Consider the following 20,110-nt stretch of genomic DNA (forward strand, 5'->3'; position numbering starts at 1 on the left):
TAGTACTACACACATAGTACACTCATCAAAGTTGTATCTGTTATCTGCTGTTAAAAGAGTAAAAATACAGAAACACTCGTATGACCCCACATGTGAGGGAACATAAAACCAGAGGGTTAAAATATGCAGCCGTAACAAACACATTTGTTAAATGAATACATGAATTATTGCTTGTTAATCTTCATCCCTTCTCTTCTTCAGTGGTTGACGAGCAGAACGCCCACACGGACGACACCGAGATGCCGTCTTCCCTCGAGTTCAGGAAAGACAGCGAGGAGGAGAACAGGGACAGCGAGAAGGATGAAGACACCAAGGAGCTGGAGTCGCTGCCATGTGAGTGCATCGTTGTCCCTGCGGCTGTTTAAAGGCTCTGACCTCTCTGACCTCTCTGACCTCTCTGACCTCTGACCCTTTTACCTGTTGCCCCGTCATAAAGCTCCCAACCCGTCCAGTCCGGCCGGTTGGACTCTTCCACCAGCTGATGTTATCGTCACCTCATGAATGTGTTGAAAAGCAAATTCCTTTTACAAACACGAGAAACCCCAGAGATATAAAAGCCTCTTTAATATCGGAGTAATGTTGGAATAAGGATTTTTCCCCTTTGTGAAGTAAACACGTCCAATGGGAAGCTGCACAGGATTCAAACATCGCCACCTTGTGTTTACTGAGCTCTCTGCACCACAGAGAACCACCCGCTCAGCTAATGGAAAAAGAAAAGGGCTGCTGACGCAAATCATGTTTCCTGTCATAAACAAACCGGAGGATTAGAGCTCAACGTGTGTGGAGAAACTCTTCCACTCGCACCAGGAGGAATTCTTTGTCTCCATCTTTAGTCCGCGCACAAGTCTGTGGCTCGTAATAAACTGCTGTAGCTGTGGAAACTGAGGCAGCAGGCGTGTGTCTGCTCGTCTTTATTCATCTGAATGCACATGCATGTTGTTGTGTAAATGTGTCGTGTGCCTCTTTATGAGTGAGTGTGTGTGTGTGTGCATCAGCAGCAGGATGTGTTATTGTCTTAGGGGCAGAAGTTCTTCCTGTTTATCATGAGGCTGCTTCCTTCCTTCCACACATGTTTCAGCCGCTGGACGACCAGGAGGTATCAGTCAAACCCTCTTGCATCCTCTCCTTGTTTCCTCTCGTCGCCTCCTTACTCCTTCCTGACCTGGACACAAATCAAAAAACACAGAGTGGAGTTAAGGGGATGTGAACGGGAGCGACTGGGATTTTTTGGGGGGGTTCGGTGTGAGTCTCCCAATCTGTCACTCGTGCACGTGTCTGTTGCTATGGTCGCTCCGTCTGGGCGGCAAACACGAAACATTCAGAGGGTGTTGTTGTGTTGTCAGGTGGAAAACACATAGGAAGGAATGTGAGGATGTACGTGCACAAGTAAGCGTGCACATATAGAATAGACAGATATTTAAAATCTGCATTATTTTGATAACGCTCTCACATCCTGCTTAGAAACTGTGCCGCTCTGAATCCTGCACATTTAGAGAAATAGAATCAAAAAATATGTGTAAGAGTAAAATAAAGTTTTGTGTGTGTGTGTGTGTGTGTGTGTGTGTGTGTGTGTGTGTGTGTGTGTGTGTGTGTGTGTGTGTGTGTGTGTGTGTGTGTGTGTGTGTGTGTGTGTGTGTGTGTGTGTGTGTGTGTGTGTGTGTGTCTCCAGCTGCCAAGAGTCCCTGTTCTCCGATGGAGAGGAGGGTGAGCCGCAGCACTCAGTCCTACGGCTCCTTCACCATCACGCCATTCACCACCAGCAAGGAGAACCTGCCCGTGCTCAACACACGCATCATCTGCCCTGGTACACACAAACACACACACACACACACACACACACACACACACACAAACACACACACAAACACACGTTGAAATATCAGTGTGAGTCTGTCCTTGTGTGTCTTTTGTTGATGGAAAATTTGTTGCATGGATGCTTTGACATATATAACATCTTGTTGTGTGTGTGTGTGTGTGTGTGTGTGTGTGTGTGTGTGTGTGTGTGTGTGTGTGTGTGCAGGCTTGCGGGCAGGTCTTGCTGCCTCCATCGCCGGCAGCTCCATCATTAGTAAGATGCTGCTGGCGAACATCGACCCTTTCGGCGCCACACCCTTCATCGACCCCGACCTGGATTCTCTGTAAGAGCCTCTTCTCTTTCAGTTCTTCATCCCTTCTTCATCGATGCATCTCATCACTCTCTCACTTCTCTTCTTCTTCTGGTTCAACTCAGGGAGGGCTACATGGAGAAGTGTGTGATGAACAACTACTTCGGAATCGGCCTGGATGCTAAAATCTCGCTGGAGTTCAACAACAAGCGAGAGGAGCATCCAGAGAAATGCAGGTGAGACGTTTCTCACACCTTCACGGTCATATGACACATGTGAGCAGGAAAGCTGAAGTGTTTTCTTCCGTTATGACTCTTAAAAAAAGAAATATAATCATAGCTTTTAATGCATATTGTGTTTTACTAAGTGAGAAACACTTACTGGCTCGTGGGCGGTGTCTAACCTGGTTAAACCAACCATCCATTACTTTGCACTTTCCTCTCGGCCCACGCTCTTCCCAGATTTTCTCCCCGACCGTTTCCAGTCAGTGCTTTTCAGCTAATACCACAACCCACCTTTCATACTCACCCTCTGCTCCTTCCTCCGCAGGAGTCGGACCAAGAACATGATGTGGTACGGAGTGCTGGGCACCAAGGAGCTTCTGCAGAGAACCTACAAGAACCTGGAGCAGAAGGTGCAGCTCGAGGTGAGACAGGAGGAAGGAAACCACACCTGAGGTTTTAAAAAGACGTGGTTGATGCACAACTGCCCCAAAACCAGTCTGGACAGATTCCAGGCTATTTAATTGAGGAAGTGATTCAACTTTTCTCTCCACTCTGAAACCTCCAGAAAGACTTTTAACACATCTACACGTTCGACCTATTTCACACCACAAAGCATTCAGAAGCTGATTGTTCAGGATACACAGCGTCTCCAGAACATCCGCCACACTTGTTCAGTGAGAGGAGCACAAACAGAAACCAGGCTCGGCCCAGCGGATGCTGTGGTCGTGCGGTCCGGTGCTGAGAGTCATGTGCTGACGTGTTTTACGTTCTGAAAAACCACATCGTGAGGAGTAAAAACGCTGTGATGGGTTTGTGGGACTATTAAAGTTGAAGCCATATAAAAATGTATTTAAATACTTCAGGTTACTGTAGTTTCAAGTAGTTTCAGTAGCAGCAGCTCTTTACAGTTTCTTTTCTAACTTTCTTTTCCCATTTTCTGTTCCTCTTACACGTGCTTTGCTCTTTTAACGTCTCAGCACTGTGAGATTAGTAAAGGACTTTCTTATCTTCATGATATTATAATAATATATCTGCTACACAGGTTTTACAGAATCATTAAGTTTTGATTTTAGGCTGCTGTAATTAAATAAAAGGGACATTGAGAGTTTATATATAATAATAATAATCGAAATAAGGCAAACGCGATGAATAGTGTATTTAAAGCAGAAAACAAAACCTGCAGTGGCCTCACTAATTTGTGTATTTAGCATTTATGCCTGTTATTTATTTTCTATATATACTTTCAGAAATTTGATTGTAGTCAATCAGAAATGGGTTTATTTTTATTAAAAGTAGATTATAAATAGAAGCAAAGTGATGGATGTTCTTCCTCCCTGGTCCCTGACGGCTCTTCTTGTTTGTCTCAGTGTGACGGACAGTACATCCCCCTGCCCAGCCTTCAGGGTATCGCCGTGTTAAACATTCCCAGCTACGCAGGCGGGACAAACTTCTGGGGCGGCACCAAGGAGGATGACGTGAGTACATTTACAGCTCGAGATGTTCCCTCTGTGAAATGTTCCATCCTGCTGGACGCGCCGCTCCGTCGCTCGCCGACTCACGTCACCTCCTCAGAGGGAAAAGGAAAGTTTCCCTCCTCGGGCTGAGGACAGAAACTCTCCAGGCTCCTGGATCAAGGCTCCATCTCTCGCTCTGACTCCTTCTCATATTTCTCTCTGCGTCTGTAGAAAGACAAAGCTGCATCCTGGTTTGACCCCGTTAGTCTGTAGGTAGAGAGGAGGGGCGGCGTTTGTGCTTGTTTGTTCAAGGCTGCGAGCACAAGAGCTGCTGAGGGAGTGTCAGTTTGCACACACACACACACACACACACACACACACACACACACACACACACACACACACACGCACACATGCACACACCCAACCCTCAGTGAGCCCCTGCAGAGGTTTCCCTTGGACACATATACTCTGTGCATTTTCTGTTATGTAACTGTTTGGCTGGAGAGGAGGAAACAGGGGGAGGTTAGTGGGACTCGTCATGTGCACACACACACACACACACACACACACAGACACACACGAGCACACACACACATAGATCTGCCTGTGACCTGAACTAAAGTTATTCTATAAATAAAGGTTTCAGTACTTGCAGAACTTCCTGGTAAACGTGTGTTGAGTTCCATCTAGTGGCCGAGGCCCCTCATCACGCTCTGAGACGCTGGTTCTCTTCTCGTCTCGTTACGGCTTCGACCTTCTCACGAGCAGTTCGTCTGCGCAGGTCGATGTCGGACAGAAACAATTCATCTCCTTCAGGCTCCAGATGAACGGAGCTGGACAATGTCTTGTTTTGAAGGAGGTTCATTTTAATTTGACAGGAGAGAGACGGATGAAGAGAAATCCTCTCTGTCAAAGCTACATGAGAGGATACGGCTGCTGCTAGTTGAAAAGAACAAAACCAACCAAGAATTTAACCTGAAACCTGAAAGATAAACATGAATTTTGTTGATAAAAAGAAAAATACAGAATAGTTGTTGTTGCTTGTTGGTTGATTATCCAGTGAACAATCATTAGCTGGTGCTGGTGCACACACTCAACCTGAATGTCACGTGTTGCAGATCTTCTGTGCTCCGTCGTTCGATGATAAGATCCTGGAAGTTGTGGCCGTGTTTGGGAGCATGCAGATGGCCGTTTCCCGAGTCATCAAACTGCAACACCACCGCATCGCACAGGTGAGGACACACTAAGAACTACAGTGACACTAGGAAGAGCTCATAACTCCACCAAGGACCAAGAAGATGAACGTCATCTAATCTGTGTTTCTTTGCCTGAATTAGTGTCGGACCGTGAAGATCACGATCCTGGGCGATGAAGGAGTTCCCATCCAGGTGGACGGGGAGGCCTGGATCCAGCCGCCCGGCGTCATCAAGATCCAACACAAGAACCGGGCTCAGATGCTCACCAGAGACCGGGTGAGACGCAGAGAGCGAGGGGAAGCAGTTCAAAGTTTTACAGGAACTAGTTCAGCCGATGAACTTACACTTTACTTTCCCCTGCAGGCGTTTGAGAACACGCTGAAGTCGTGGGAGGACAAGCTGAAGTACGACAAGCCTCCTCTGCGGCCTCACCTCTACCCTCAGCAGTCTGTGGACCTGGCGACCGAGGAGGAGGCCGCCATGGTGCAGATGTGCGCCCGAGCTGCAGAGGAGCTCATCACCAGGTGAATATACAGAGCCGTGAAGATCAGGTCTGCAGAGCGTCACAGTTTGTATTGAAGTCTGTTAAATGACCTTCTTCTCTAATCACAGGATATGTGAGGCTGCAAAGACCAACGGGCTTTTAGAGCAGGAGCTGGCTCACGCTGTTAATGCTGCGTCACACGCCATCAACAAGACGCACCCCAAGTTCCCAGAGGTTCGTCAGCAACACACATCCCTCAGCGTAATAAAGTGGTTTCCACTCTGCTTGGAGAAATGGGAACAAACAGTGAGAAGCAAATCTGTTTTCAGAGGCTGCAGTTTTAGTTTGAACTCAAGTGTTGAAAAGAAATCCTTCTGGCCACTAGAGGTCACTACAGCTGAGGTGTAAGTTGCACATGTTGCACAGTTTTGGTTCATATGAGAAGTTAAAATCTACAGTTTATGAAATCTGGGTATTTTAAAACATTAGTTTAAGTTTAACAGACAAGTCCTTTAACAACGTGTCACAGTCACAGCAGCCAACAAGACACTGCAGCAATATAACTGGAAATAAGAGGCAGATTTTCTAATGCAAAATACAAACAATTGTTAATAATCAAGATATTAAAACTTGTATTTTGATGTCTATTAACTGCTGTTGCTCTATGTAAAGTTTAAATATTAAAGTGATTTAATTGGATTTCTACTATTGGCTCAACTGAAGAACGTAGTAATAATAATTAGAGCAGCATTTTAGCTTCTTTTCATGCTACACTCACTTTAACGTTGTTTCATTTATTAGAACCATAAAACATCGAGTTTGATTGAAGCTGTTATAAACTATAATTTGATGTAAATATTGAGAGATATATATTTGTTGTTGTGTGTTGTGAGATTTTACTAAGTACATCTTGTTTCCTTGTTTCCAGAGTCTGGCGAGGATCACAGCTATCGAGGTGGCCAGCACCGTCAAAGCTCTGTACAACGAGACCGAGTCTCTGCTGCTGGGCAGAGTCTCTCTGGTAAAACTGACTTCATCGTCATAGTCATGAGTTTATTTTACTTTCACAAACACACTGTTGTGTCAAATATATAATTTTCATACACGTCGCTGATCTCTGCTGGTTTTTTCTCGCTGCTGCAGCAACTGGACCCACCAGAGGAGGAGCAGCTGTCCAGTGCTCTGCAGAGCGCGGAGCTGGAAATGGGCAAACTGGGAGAGATCCCGTGGCTCTACCACATTCTGCAGCCTAACGACGAGGAGGTGAGCATCACACTCTGACACAGGCATGTTCACCAGCTGCCCTACAGCAGACTCAAGTAACTACAACAGAGTATTTTTATACAATAACACAGATAACTATATGAAAACATCTTATCAGCTGATCTTTATCAGGCTCTAGTAGTATTTGCATGTTTCCTTTGCAGAGTACGTGTAATATTTCTATAGAACTGCAAACTGAACGCTATCTGCACATATAGAGTTGTGTTTGTCTTTGGTGTAGCATGGCTCCAGGCAACCAGAGAGCTGAGTAGCTAAATGAAAGGCTATAGGTTGACTGTGCTTATGTACCAGGACCACTCTCTGGGTTACGGCAAGAGGAACAGTCGCAGCAGCATGTTTCGCATAGTCCCCAAGTTCAAGAAGGAGAAGGCCGCCAAGAAGACGAGTCCTCAGTCAGGTAGGGCCGCGCCCACTCTCCCCCTCAGTGGTCAACAGGCTGGACGGAGGGCGGAGTCTGTCCCGTCCGAACGGGGACCATCATTCACGCTGCCGCTCAAAGTTTAGCTGCTTTACATTGAGTTGTTGGTGCTTTTAATGTGAAAGGATGGCAGCGATAAACTTTAAAGACTGTAAATAAAGATGGACGACGCATCTGCATTTCCTCATTTCTCGTCCCATCTGCCAACATGGAGGAGACAGGGTTTATTAACTGTTCTGCAGCCAGCCACCAGGGGGCAATCCAGATGTTTTGGCTTCACCTTTTAGGGGGCTGTTGTGTCGTCCGTCTTTATTTACAGATTATGGAGGAGAAAAGACGTTTGGCTGGAGGTGCTGCCATCCTTCATTCATCCATTGATCAAACTGAACACTGTGCTTAAACCTTACACACACACACACACACACACACACACACACACACACACACATGCACACACACACACGCACACGCACACACACACAGCAAACATAAGGTTCCCACCATCCTATCACAGTCCATGCATCCATCCCTCTGCTGCAGAAACACAAAGTTGTGTGTGTGTTGGAAGTGTTGTCTCCCACAGTCAGACCCCGACCATCAACATCCACCCCCCTCCGCTCCGCTCCCGCACTCATCCGCCCGTCATCGTGTCTCCCGAGGCCTCAGAGTCCAGAGCAGAACAAGGACAAAACCCTGCGGGGGTCAAACACGTCATTTAAACACAAACAAAACAGAAATAGAAATTCAGACTCAGATTCGGGGTTATAGGTGTGAGCCCTTCCTCCTCTCATGGCGGACTGCAGAGCGCACAGGCTTCCTCCTCCCTTCACCTCCTCCTTTCTGTGTCCTCTGATCCGGTTCATACATGTGCATGCCCCCCCCACCCCCCAATCTTCCTGGAACGCCACTGGCCTTGTTCGGACCAACCTTTGGCCTCTGTCATCCTCCTCCCTCCTCCGCCAGCTGCCGCCACCGCTCTCTCCCTCTTCACTTCCTCTTTGACGCTCTCCCCCCTTCCTCCCTTTTCCTTCAGTGATTCACCACCGTTTGTGTCCATTTCTAAGTTTGTGTGTGAGTGTGAGGACGGACGGGACGGTGTGTATCCCTGCGCGGCGCGCTGAGCCTCTCTCTGCTCCGTGTGTGTGTGTCTGTGTGTGTGCAGTGGAAAGATGGGGCCCAGAGGAGGTGGGCGTCTGGCTGGAGCAGCTGAGTCTGGGCGAGTACAGGGACACCTTCATCCGCCACGACATCCGAGGCTCGGAGCTGCTGCACCTGGAGCGGCGGGACCTGAAGGTACGCACACACCCCCCCGGTCCCTCTGTGAATCTGATCCCTCTCCTCCAATCAGCTCCTTCCTCTCTGTTTCCACCCCTGACGCCCTTTAACCCGTCAGACGTCTCCCCGTCGTGCCACCGCTCGCACTGCACTGCTCTGCTTGGCTTCTTCTGTCTGGTCGTTGCTTTGTGAACGAGACTCGCTGTGACCCACTAACACTGTGCATCTGCTGAGAGGGGAAGCCTCCAGGGCTGGGGGGGGGGACGGAGCTGGGCCGGGTGGAGAGGCTCAGGCTCACGATTCAGTCCTTTACAGGAGGTGTTGAAGTTTACAGGAGGTTGATCTATATCGACTCTAAACCAACACTGGAGACAGGAAAGACTGAGAATAACACGAGGAACACAAACACCTGAACGAGCTGCACAGAACTGAAAAACAGCCAGAGAACAGTTTGAATATACCAACTAGTGTTTTCTGACAAAGTTTAAACAAGGAATAAATTATTCAAGAAAATAATCGACACATTAATCAGTAGTTGCCTCGACCCATGAGGTTATGTTTTCATGCCTGTTTCCGTTTGTTTGTTTGTTGGTTTGTTTGTTTGTTGGTTTGTTTGTTTGTTTATGAGCAAGATGACACAAAAACAAGTGAAATCGTTTCCACTGAACTTGTTGGAACGAAGTGGAACATCTGGAATGATCTTGAATGAAGATAAAACTCATTTACATTGTGACAAAGTTAAAAGAAAGAGGGTTGAAGTTTGGGTTATTGAACATCCACTTTATATAAGTGCAGCACAGAGAGAAGAAATATTTAAATTGAATACAGAATTTAATCAAAGTAGTAAAGTGAATGGACACAGAGTTCATCGTGTGCACCGTGTGTCTGTGGCAGTGACGACACAGACGTCATCACGGCTCTGGACTCTGCGTCTGTTTCTGAATCCTTCCTCCGGGATTCATGGAAATAGTCGTGAGTTTATTTGAAGCTCAGCTGCTGTGCTCATATCTTTATAAAAACAGAAACATGACGGTCAACCCTCCATCACAGGAAGTTCACAGTTCATCCTGATTGGGGACGAGCCTCAGGACCAAACGTCACAGTAGATGCTCCTTTAGAACCAGAAGCCGTGATCCTCATGGTGGCGCTAGAGACAAACTGAATCATCAAAGTCATCCTGTGGCTCCGTGGTTATCTGAACATGTTCCTCCACACAGACACTCAACCACTGAACCAACAGGATTCAATGTTACTCACTGGGTATAAGGAATCATTTCATCTTAGATGTATCCTCCAGATGAGCTGCACTCACTCATCAGATATTACTTTAAATAACCAAGTTTTAAAACTAGATAAAATAACTATCAGTTATGTTTGTTTTTACCTTGATTCAATGCTTCATCTTAAAGGAGACATATTGTGTTTTTCAGTGTGTTATAAAGGTTTTTCATGAATGTAAAAGTTCTGGGAAAGTTAAAAGCGTGGTAAAGTTCATCTCCTCCAAACACTGAAGCTTCTGAAACACTTCGTCAGTCGATCAAACTTCCACATCAACCAACGATCAGCTGCTGCATCTGTAGAGAACTTCAGAATCCATTGTGTCACATTGTTAAAGAGACAGGACCTGAAACCAGGTGTTTGGGACAGAGGCTGAAAAGAGGAGCAGCAGCGATGGACAGTCTGAGGACAGACATGTTCAACCTGAGGACGAACAGAATACGTCTCCTTTAAAGACGGATGTTTCTCTCTGTGTTTTTAATGTGTCTCCTTCCTCCTCCTCAGGATCTGGGGATATCGAAAGTGGGTCATATGAAGAGAATTCTCCAGGGAACTAAAGACCTGGCCAAGGCCTCCATGGTTGACCTCTAACCCAGGAGCTGGAGCGACTGGTGGGGGGGGGGGGGACAAGAAACCAACTCTCCCCTCGTGTCAGTGGAAGAGTTTGGCAGCGTCGTGAAGGAGAAGAGAGGAACTGAAGGAGAGGAGCTGGAGTGTTCCTCTCTGCTGAGGCGGAACCTTTGTGACGTTGTGAACAACTTGCGCATGTTTGTTTGTGCTCTGGTGCCAATGGAGGAAGCTGAAGGAAGTTGCAACAGGAAGTCGTGGATCTTCACAAACAAACAAACAAACAAACAAAAAAGCCATTTCTGAGTTAATAACCATTTCTAGCACACAACCAGGTATGCAACTAACCATTACTGTTCACAGGCAACTCGCCGTCTGGGTTCCCATAAACTAACTAGTAGCAAAACCAGGACTTCCATGAGTGTGGGTTTAGTTTGAGTTCAGGTCAGAGTGTGTGACGACGTTTGCTGGATCTCACGTCACACGGCTGCAGACAGGGAGGAGGAACCTGGAAGGTTTCTGTCGCATGCTATGCTCGCTCAACCTTAGATACGTTTAACTGCATGAGTAGTGTCTTGGTTTTTTTCGTGTGCTAAATAACACTTGAACAAGTTTTACATGACTTAAGTATTACGATGCCATTTGTTACTACTGAAAAGCATCTTTCTGGTCTCAATCAAACCTTCTTTCTAGCTTTAATTTATTTTGTTTGCATGACGATGACGTGTCAATGATTCGTGTCAAGTGCCATTTCTTCGGTCATTTCGTGTGAACTGTGCTTTACTGGTAGACGTCATAAGAACTTTTATCTTTATTTGAGAGAAGCTGTTGTTGAGGTTTGAGTATATGGATTTAATATCTGTAAGTTGACATCAGAACCAGTGAATGTCTATGAAACATGATCGTCTGATGACTCTGTTCAGAACGCAACTCTTTTATTTAACAGACCAGTAGATCTTAGGTCTTATTTCCATTTGAAGTTTAGGTTTAGTCAGAAAGTTAAACCACATAGACTGTGGGGACGTTTGTTTTTAGGAAAACTTAAAAGGCACTTTTTACTTCTTGCTTCATGCAAGTGCAAAATCCTCATATCATAGAATTAACACTTCACCTCAACCTTTTTACTTTTGGCAATGTAACGCAGTATTTAACACTAATGAGAATAGGAGTTAGATATTGGTTTTGAGTATATGTACACAGTAATACTACAGCTGATCTGCAGCAGCCTGCATAGCAACTAGTTCAACTACTTTTACTTCAACTAATTTAAAGTAAGTTTCTTCTAAGACTGGTGGCATTACAGGGTATATTTCCACATGTGTCCCCATATATATATATAACTAAATATATATATATATATACACGCACTGTATATACAGTATACCAGTGTATGCAAACAATGTTTGTAGGTGTTGTAGTCTAATGGATTTGTATATTATTGCTGACATGGCATGCATTGTCCACAGCTTACACATTTGATTGTGTATATTACACCATGACGAGTGTGTATAGTTGATTTTGTTCTAATCTCTTGTACATGATGATGCTGTTGTATTTTAATGATGGTGCAATATTTGATCTCTTGTTTTGATACTTGTCTCTGCAGCTTTCTGACATGATGGAGAAAAAAAACCTTGAAAGAGTTTTTTTGTACACGTTTCTCCTCCTCGCGGTTTGAGGATTAGATTTTAAAAGCTTAGACCCACAGACAGATGTTTTCTAACGGACTCCACGTTTCTTCCAGCAGTTCACTAGTTTGTAGTTTTGCTCCTCTGTGCTTCCAGGATGATACACTACAGTGGGACTGTGTCAGTGAATGAGTCGAGTGGGCAGACACGACTGTTGTGTGTTTCTAATGTGTATCACGACGTGTTAGTGTGGTGTTTGGGTGTGTGTTCTACGACAGTGGCATATTTGACCTCGTACCATCATTAACTTCCTCTTTCGGAGAATCATTTCTTGCTCGTACGTCGGTTTTTATTCTTTCTGTTTCCATCATGTATAAAATAGTTTTTTTTAGATAAATATCGAGTGTTAAAAGCCAACGAGACGCACAAGTCCCCCCCCCGATTATCTCAAATAACCGAATGTGAGCGAATCAGTTTGTGGGAAGTCGTGTACTGTCCCTGACACCCCAGTAGAGGGCAGTCCATCCTGTCTCTCGTTGTCAAACAGGCTGATTTTACAGAGACAATCAGTTCAAACCTTTATATTCAGTAGAATCGTGCACATTGACGTGCACGAGACGTTCAGCCTATAAACCTAACTCCAGTCGTAGATGATGTTTTTTCACGTATGCACTAATGCTCATCCTGCAACTCATAGCCAAAGATACAGTAGGTGTTAGTCACTAGAAACCACTAATTTAAAAACGTCACAGATCATTTCCCCAGACAGAACAGAACTATGCCTTTAATTTAATTAGCAGATTTACACTCATTGTAATGACCGTCGGCCTTTTTGCGATTCCAGTAACTCTGCGTATAGGTTTTACCTGAGTTGAAGCCTTTGTGTTCTTACATGTGCTTTACTGGAGCAGTGTGGTAGAACTGCTGTTCGCTGCCTTGCTCCTGCAGTGCATCGTGGTCATGTGTGTGTCTACGTTTGTCCAAAGTGTCTGCCGGCCGGGTTCAGTCAAACAGAGAGTTTTTGGCCCCAGACTCCAGGCAGGATCACGCCTGACCTTCCCCTGCAGAGCGGAGAGTGGACGTCCCTCGCTGTGTTTCCAGTGGTCTGTAAATAATGCTGCAAACTGCCTGGTTTTAAAAACCTGTCCCCCATGCGAGGATCTCTAGAAGACAGATTAACACTTAGTCTTGGACTCGGCTCCTAAAGTCATGGGAGAAAAGTGAATTTCATTTGTTTACATTATGTTTACAATGGCACAGTTTTAATTTGTAAGAATATATATGTAGGTATAAACAACATTTGCATATTTATTGCCTAAGGTTAAATGATATGACGTGTATTGTGTTTTCACATTTGGAATATAATGTTACAGTTGTCACCTGTATTACTCTCTGGATGATTTTGGTAAAGTAGTTGATCATTTCTATGACTACTAAGTGACTGTTTTCTGTGCCTTTTTATGGTTAGAATGCATGGTTAACTATTTATTACGATTTGGAGTCACCGAGATGTGTATTTTTGTATTCCGAATAAATAAATGGTTGAGCTTTTGTTGTACATTTGTAAGGTGCCTTAAAACAGGCTACCTATTCATATCTCTCTTCTTCAATAAAACCAAATACATATGCAGTGTGTTTCTGCCTCCTCCTGTTTTCATTTCACTTCCAGGAAAAGAACGAGAGCCAAGGAAATGTCTGGAAGGAATTTAAATATTCGCTCCAGACGAATGTTCCTCTGTTGCACCATAGGATAAATCAGTTGTGGTGAACAACTTATATTTGGAATTTTAAGTGTTTCAAAACCAAACGTTGAATAGCTGCATTGTGACTGAAACATCTGTGACATGTGCAGTTGTGTTGGAACACCCACATCCCCGAGCACGTCTCTCCACATCCTGTCCTCTGATGAAACGTCTCTTCACTCTCCCTCCGTTTAGTTTCACTCTTTCTCTTGACAACAGATGTGTTCAGCTGCTTCTACTTCATGTTTCAAATAGGTTTTATTGAACCAAACAGAATCATGCAATGCTCATTTTCATTAAATACAAAAATTACGAAAATATGATACTTTACATTCACAGTTATAAAGCAGGTGATTTGTACCTTGTTGTACTCGGAGTAGCTTCTACTTAATGTCAGTGTTTTTTCTATCGGTCATATCATGAGTTGAGGAACAAATTCATTGTTTAAGTAAAATTTTATTCCATCCTTTATATTCTTCTCTTCCATTAACAAAGAGAAATATTGTACTTTTTTATTGCACTACATTTATTTCACAGGCATAGTTAGAAATTCAAATTTTAAATGTGAAGACAGTATTGTTTACATCGATGAAACAGAAAATTACTATTTTAATAACTTTTCGTGCAATTATATATAGGTTATTAAAAGTGACGGTCAGTTGCTTTCTAATTTTCTTACATCACAGAAAACTGAATCATTTGCAGTTTGAGACATTTGAACCAGTTTTGACTTTTCTGTTAAGTTTTCTAAACCAAACAATCAACCAGTTACTAAAGATAATTCTCAGAAGATTAATCTATAATGAAAACAGTCATTGAATGCAACCTTATATAAATTAGATAACTTTACTTCAACTACATCATAAAAATGTATTAATAATATAAAGATTTAACACATTTTTACTGCACGTACATACTTGTTCATAATCTTACTCATTCTCATAACTGGACGTTTAGTCAATGGAGTATTTTTACATGATGGCATTTAAATAAAAGATCCAGATACTCCCCCCCCCCCCCCCCCCCCCCCCACCCCCACCCCAACAACAAGTTCACCACATGGAACTTCTCCAGGTTTCCTAACGTACGGAGCCGTTGAGGTGCAGCATCAGTGAATCTCTCCAGGAACCAGCAGCAGCTCTCGTGTTGGAGCTCAAGCAGCAGACGTGTGTCTGTGTCGGTTCAGACAGACGCCACCGACATGAAAGTAACACAACTGGAAACATCTGGGACGTTTGAAAACAGATGAAAACCATTTCTGTAGGTTTGACTCCTCGACCCTGTCACTAAGACATGAGAAATAAATTATATTATATTATATTTGGTGGTATTAGTGTTTTTGCATGAACAGTAAAACCTGACTGATACTGACTTTAGAAACTGGCTGTGAAATGTTGAAATGATTTACAAGTACATATTTATATATTTTTTTAATTGTCAATGATTCCTAAGATGTCGTCATTAAACCTTTATGACAAAGAAATGAATTAAGGTTTGATATTATACAGTTAAACCATAAACTTAATCATAAATAACTATGTATAAATTTAGGATTTACATCATCAACTGATGGAGTAATAGTAATATCCTATAATTGAAAAAACAAACTAAATCATAGCACAGTAATTGAGTAAATGTACTTTGTTACATTCCATCACTTTTATTATTATTATTAGGATTTATTCTAAATTAAATGACGTATTTAGGATATATAATTAATAATTATATACATTTTTATTATAATTTATATTCTTTATATACCCTATAAGTACTTCGTTACTTCCACCTCTGTTATCAATATTATTATCATCATCATCATTATTATTAACTCGATTGTTCGGAGCTCGGTTGACCCGCAGATCGTTTCCTCTGGGCTCGATTGGCGCTGTCTCTGTGTTGTTTTCGTGGGCAAACCGGAACGAGCGGAACTCGGTGATGTCGGTTCTTTGCGGTTCGTTTGCGGGAGTCGGTAAGTGACGCGGGGCCGGGGACGCGTGACCATGCACCGGGACCCTTCAGGTGACTTCGCGCTCAGCGTGAACTAATATAAGAAACGTGAATTTACCGGAATGTGGCGGTTCACTGCGTCATGTTAGCAGCGGATGCTAAGGATGCTAACGTGTGATAATGAGCGACACTAGCATGAATGAGGGTTAAACAGATGTTGAACTGATGTTGATTCATATTTAATAAGTGAGGAAGTTGATTCTGTGGATCCAGATGTGACAGATGTGCCCCCCCCCCCCCCTCTCAGGCTGGACGGTAGGAACTCGAGCTTGAACCGAGTCAAGCGGTCGGATCGTGGACGGGTCGCCCACTGAAGACAGCAGCCGCAGTCGGACACGGAGCGGTGAGACAACGCGTCTTTACTCTAACGTGTGTGTGCGTGAGGAATACTAACGTGTACGCAACACGTCCGAGCTGACTCACAGCCCGCTGTCGTGGGTTCGATGCTCGGATGCGCCCGTCCGCACGGCAGCGTTAGCTCGGGGGGGGCTAGGTGCTAGCTAACGACAATAAGGTGACATCACTGTCAGGAGACCGCGGCCTGGTTCCGCCGTCAGCCCGGTGACTGACAGCCCGTCACCGTGCGCGTGTGTGGGGGGGCCCTCCGGTGTGTGCGTGGTCCTCGGGTGTGTGCGTGGGCCGGTGCTCGTGCGGGTCGTGCTGCGGGGGTCCAGCTGTGCTGTGCGGGGACTGAGTGAGTCAACATCAGCATCCACAGAGCGCGGCTGCTGCCCGGGCCTGCTGCGGCGGCGGTACCCGGGGACAGACACCCACAGCCCGGCTCCGTGGGCTGGAGCAGCGGCCTAGTCTCCAGGAGCAGGTTACACGTCAGGCTGAGGTGTGGATACAGCTGTGGTGTGTGTCTGTGTGTGCGTGTGTCACAGCTGTGAGTGAGCTTTACTGATTGACTCATCATTGATGATGCAAGTGACAATATCGCATGTGTTGTTCAGCTCTACTGCAGAGCGACACCATCATATAACCAACATCTCTTCTGTTGCATTATGGGTGGTAAAGGTTCAGTGAGTGAAGTGTCATGTTCGCACTGCCCCCCCCCCCCCCCCCCCCCCCACACACACACACACACACACACACACACACACACACACACACACAAACATGAAAGAGAACCTGTGGTAGCTTCAGTCGTCATAGAAACTCAAAAGGTTTAGTTTGTCCAGTCTGGGCTACTGTAAAAAACATGGCTGCCTCCGTAGAGAGGATCCACCACTGATGTAAATATAAAGTACTATAATATAAAAGGCTCATTCTAGGGTAAAGAAAACAACAATTTGTCAAATTTAGATGAAACACACTAGTGAAAACATCACTAGGATTATTTTATATTCAGTTTCTGCCAATAGATCCATTTCACCTAAATCTTACACACTGGACCTTTAAGTTAAAAGATGGACAATATGGTTTCAACCCAACACCAAATTAAACCAGTTCCAGGATCATCAACACTCGTATGGATATTGTACATTGTGTACATTCATGTCAGGGAGAGAAATGTGTCAGGATTTTTCTTAATATATACATTTTTTTGAAACCAATCACATGCATGTGCACACAGCAGCAGCATAGATGTGAACGCTGCAGCGCCGAGAGGATGTGATCCAACTCATGACTCCACTTTAGTTTCTTTCAATAGATCCTATTGATGCAAGTATCTATACTCACAACAGGACTTTGTGTCTGGAGCATTGAGCTTTGGGGCTCGAGTTCAAGTTGTTAAAGACGGAATCTACAGCCAAGAACCAAATGTGAGACTAAACTTGACCATTAGTGTTGCTGTTAAAAACGATTTAACTGTTGATGATTGTTTGAATTAATCAGTTAATGCCTTTTTATTCAGTTCAGGGTTTCAATGTGACTTGTAGAGACAGGAAACAGGTTCAGGGAGGAGTCGGTGTCTGTGTTGTTGTGTCGCACCTTTTTGGTTACTTAGAGGTATCAAGTTTTTTGCTGTCAATCGCTCTTTATGTGCATTGAATTCCTATTAAATGCAGCGAGCCACCAGTTTTACGACAATACAAGGACTGAGCATATATTGGATTTCTTGATTTATTAACCAGGTTAGTTAAAGTTTTGTAGCAGATAGTTTGCAGTAGCTCCCCAGGCAGGAATCTAACTGTGGACACAGAGAATCTGTAAATCTGTGAACCATGAAGTTGATATTAGGCAGTAAAACATTTCCGATACTGATATATTATAAATTCTATGTATATAAAATGTCTCCTTATGGACGATGACACGATCATGCATGAATAAGCAACACGCTGCAAAAAGCTACAGAGCAAAAACCAAGTTAGAGATCTCTTATGTTATTATGAGAAATGTAAAAAAACTAATTTGTGCCATTATGAAATGAATCTAATATTGACTGATTTTATCACCCAACCAGTAAATGCGTCACTTGTGTGCTGCAGCTGCTGCGGTGACACCTGACCTGAGTCACCTGTGGCTCAGTAGAAATTGGTGTGAGATGGTGTTTGGTCTCACGTTGAGCTGAGAGTTTTGCTCCTCGTGTTCTCCCAGGCTCTGCTGCTCCCTCTCAGCCTCTGTTTATCCATCCTTCCGGCCACCCACTGCTCGGGATTTGGGCCACATCTGCACCACCAGTCAAACAACCAACACTTCAGACTACACAGTTTTTTACAACCTTGACAGGTTGTTGATCACAAACCTCCAGAACCTTTTTGCTGAATCTGCATAGCTGCGTTCCTGTTTTTTTTCAACAGTGATAGTTAACTTCATGAATCAGCCCTCAAGAATCTGTTTAACCTTGTTTGACTTAGTTGTGATTTCCCTGTTGCATGAGTAATACTAGATTACTATGACTCTGTGACCACACCAGTTGCATAAGGTGATAATGTCATCTTTTGAAGTTATTCCCATAAACTGGACCACTGGACACTAAAGCTGTGAACTACACATGAAACATCCCCGGGTGTTGTTCATCTCTCCTTCAGACAGTCACCGTCATAATAGACGTCATTGTGCCTGCTTCCTCTGTGACTGAGTGAATGTGGAAGTGCTGTGTGGTTGAGGTTGGGCAGCGGTGCCTGGCTATGTTGTTTTTTTTTGCAAAGCACCCGTGAGAATCCAGGAGGTCCGGGATGACCACAGGAAGCTGTGGCGTGCACTCGACCCCGCTGGTTCTCAGGATGCTGGAGGGGCTGATCAATCAGACCACCTGCCTGCATCTGCGCTCCACTAGCTGCTTTGGACCGTACCTCAAAGGAGAGGCTTGGATTTCCTGGGAAAGTTTTCCCTCTTGTACACTGTAAATATTTTGCCTCTCTAGCCACACTCTCATGCTGCTTACCGAGTGTGTTTCCCCCGCTCCGCGCTCACACCGCTGCTCTCCTGTTTGATCTCTGATGCAGGCCGGCCTGTTTAAAGAATATGAAAGAACAGTGGCCTGCAGTTCGTAGCTGCTCCTCACCAACAGGATGAGTCTAGGCCTCGTGTTATTTTCACACGGGTTTGACGAAACCTCGCTCAGCTGCACAATCTCAAAAATGTGGAGCTCAAACCAAAACGTTAACTGCATCGCGTCCTGCAGGGAAATGTTTTTAATCGGTTTCACAGGTGACTGTTGATGTAAATCACTGGATGGTTCACATGCAGCTCTTTGTTGAACCCATGACTGTCACACGAGCTGCCTGCATGTACAGTGGGCCGTGCAGCCGCAGATAGACACATAGTGAGATATCGCTTTGTTTACTAATAGCACTGATACTGTCACTGCTTTGTCATGTGATGTTGTTTTGGTCGAGGGCGAGAGAGCTGAGCAGCAATGAGGAGTTCACGCTGAACAATCCTGAGGCTTGTTGCAATTAGAGATGTTCAGACACCATTTTTAACTCCCTGATACCGATACCTACTTATTGGAAAAGCTATGGAATAAACAACAATCACTTCCTTTAAACAGCCTAAACCTGAAGTATTTCATGCAACACATCACTGTTTTACTTGTGTGACTTTCCAGCTTGAAATACAACATGCTAGCTCCGGCTAACGCTACACTACCAGAAATGACTTCTTCTTTGCTGCTCTAAAAACAGTACATGCCTGTGGCAGCACAGTGCAGCTGCTGTTTCAGAGCAGCGAAGAAGATGTGATTTTTGCGGCTGAAGAAAATGTTCAGTGTTGTTTGGGTGAAACTGACATACTTTAAAGAAGTGTTATCAGATTGGTACATTGATTCGCTTACTCCCAGAAGCCCGACCCGGCAATTTTAGCAGCATAAGCGGCAATTCTGATCCTGAAGTTCTGGTATTGGAGCATTTCTAGTTGCAGGGTTGTAGACAGAAGCTCCGAGAATTGACTGAGCTTTGGGATTTAAAGCTCTGATATAAGTCTGAATTTCTAAACTTGTCTCCTCAATGCTGTGTTACTCACTTTTCCTTTTTCTTTCTCTGTGTTTATAGGTGAGC

At 44.4% G+C, this 20,110-nt stretch overlaps 1 protein-coding gene and 1 long non-coding RNA gene across 10 annotated transcripts in view; one reads left to right on the top strand and one right to left on the bottom strand.

Moving 5' to 3' along the window:
- Nucleotides 1-13,551, top strand: part of dgkh (diacylglycerol kinase, eta) — a 45,976-nt gene extending 32,425 nt beyond the window's left edge. For 4 of the 9 annotated variants that reach the window (XM_034574964.1, XM_034574966.1, XM_034574970.1 and 1 more), the window contains 15 exons: nt 202-333; nt 1,670-1,804; nt 2,021-2,138; nt 2,231-2,341; nt 2,655-2,751; nt 3,697-3,804; nt 4,905-5,018; nt 5,124-5,258; nt 5,346-5,506; nt 5,595-5,700; nt 6,395-6,487; nt 6,610-6,729; nt 7,042-7,147; nt 8,331-8,461; nt 10,226-13,551. In XM_034574964.1, the coding sequence (XP_034430855.1) occupies nt 202-333; nt 1,670-1,804; nt 2,021-2,138; nt 2,231-2,341; nt 2,655-2,751; nt 3,697-3,804; nt 4,905-5,018; nt 5,124-5,258; nt 5,346-5,506; nt 5,595-5,700; nt 6,395-6,487; nt 6,610-6,729; nt 7,042-7,147; nt 8,331-8,461; nt 10,226-10,312 (1,754 nt within the window). In that variant the 3' untranslated portion in view covers nt 10,313-13,551. Of the gene's footprint in view, nt 1-201; nt 334-1,669; nt 1,805-2,020; nt 2,139-2,230; nt 2,342-2,654; nt 2,752-3,696; nt 3,805-4,904; nt 5,019-5,123; nt 5,259-5,345; nt 5,507-5,594; nt 5,701-6,394; nt 6,488-6,609; nt 6,730-7,019; nt 7,148-8,330; nt 8,462-10,225 lie in introns of all 9 variants that reach the window. The other 5 variants (XM_034574965.1, XM_034574969.1, XM_034574967.1 and 2 more) reach the window with 3 other exon arrangements.
- On the bottom strand, nt 3,811-9,381 carry LOC117755297. The gene is made up of 3 exons (XR_004612573.1): nt 9,369-9,381; nt 7,999-8,004; nt 3,811-3,954 (listed from the first exon to the last, which is right to left on the bottom strand). It is a non-coding gene; the product is annotated as an uncharacterized LOC117755297 (long non-coding RNA).
- Nucleotides 13,552-20,110: the final 6,559 nt, after the last annotated feature.

The sequence above is a fragment of the Hippoglossus hippoglossus genome, chromosome 21, assembly GCF_009819705.1.
Source record: "Hippoglossus hippoglossus isolate fHipHip1 chromosome 21, fHipHip1.pri, whole genome shotgun sequence".
In the NCBI taxonomy this organism is placed as follows: Eukaryota; Metazoa; Chordata; class Actinopteri; order Pleuronectiformes; family Pleuronectidae; genus Hippoglossus; species Hippoglossus hippoglossus.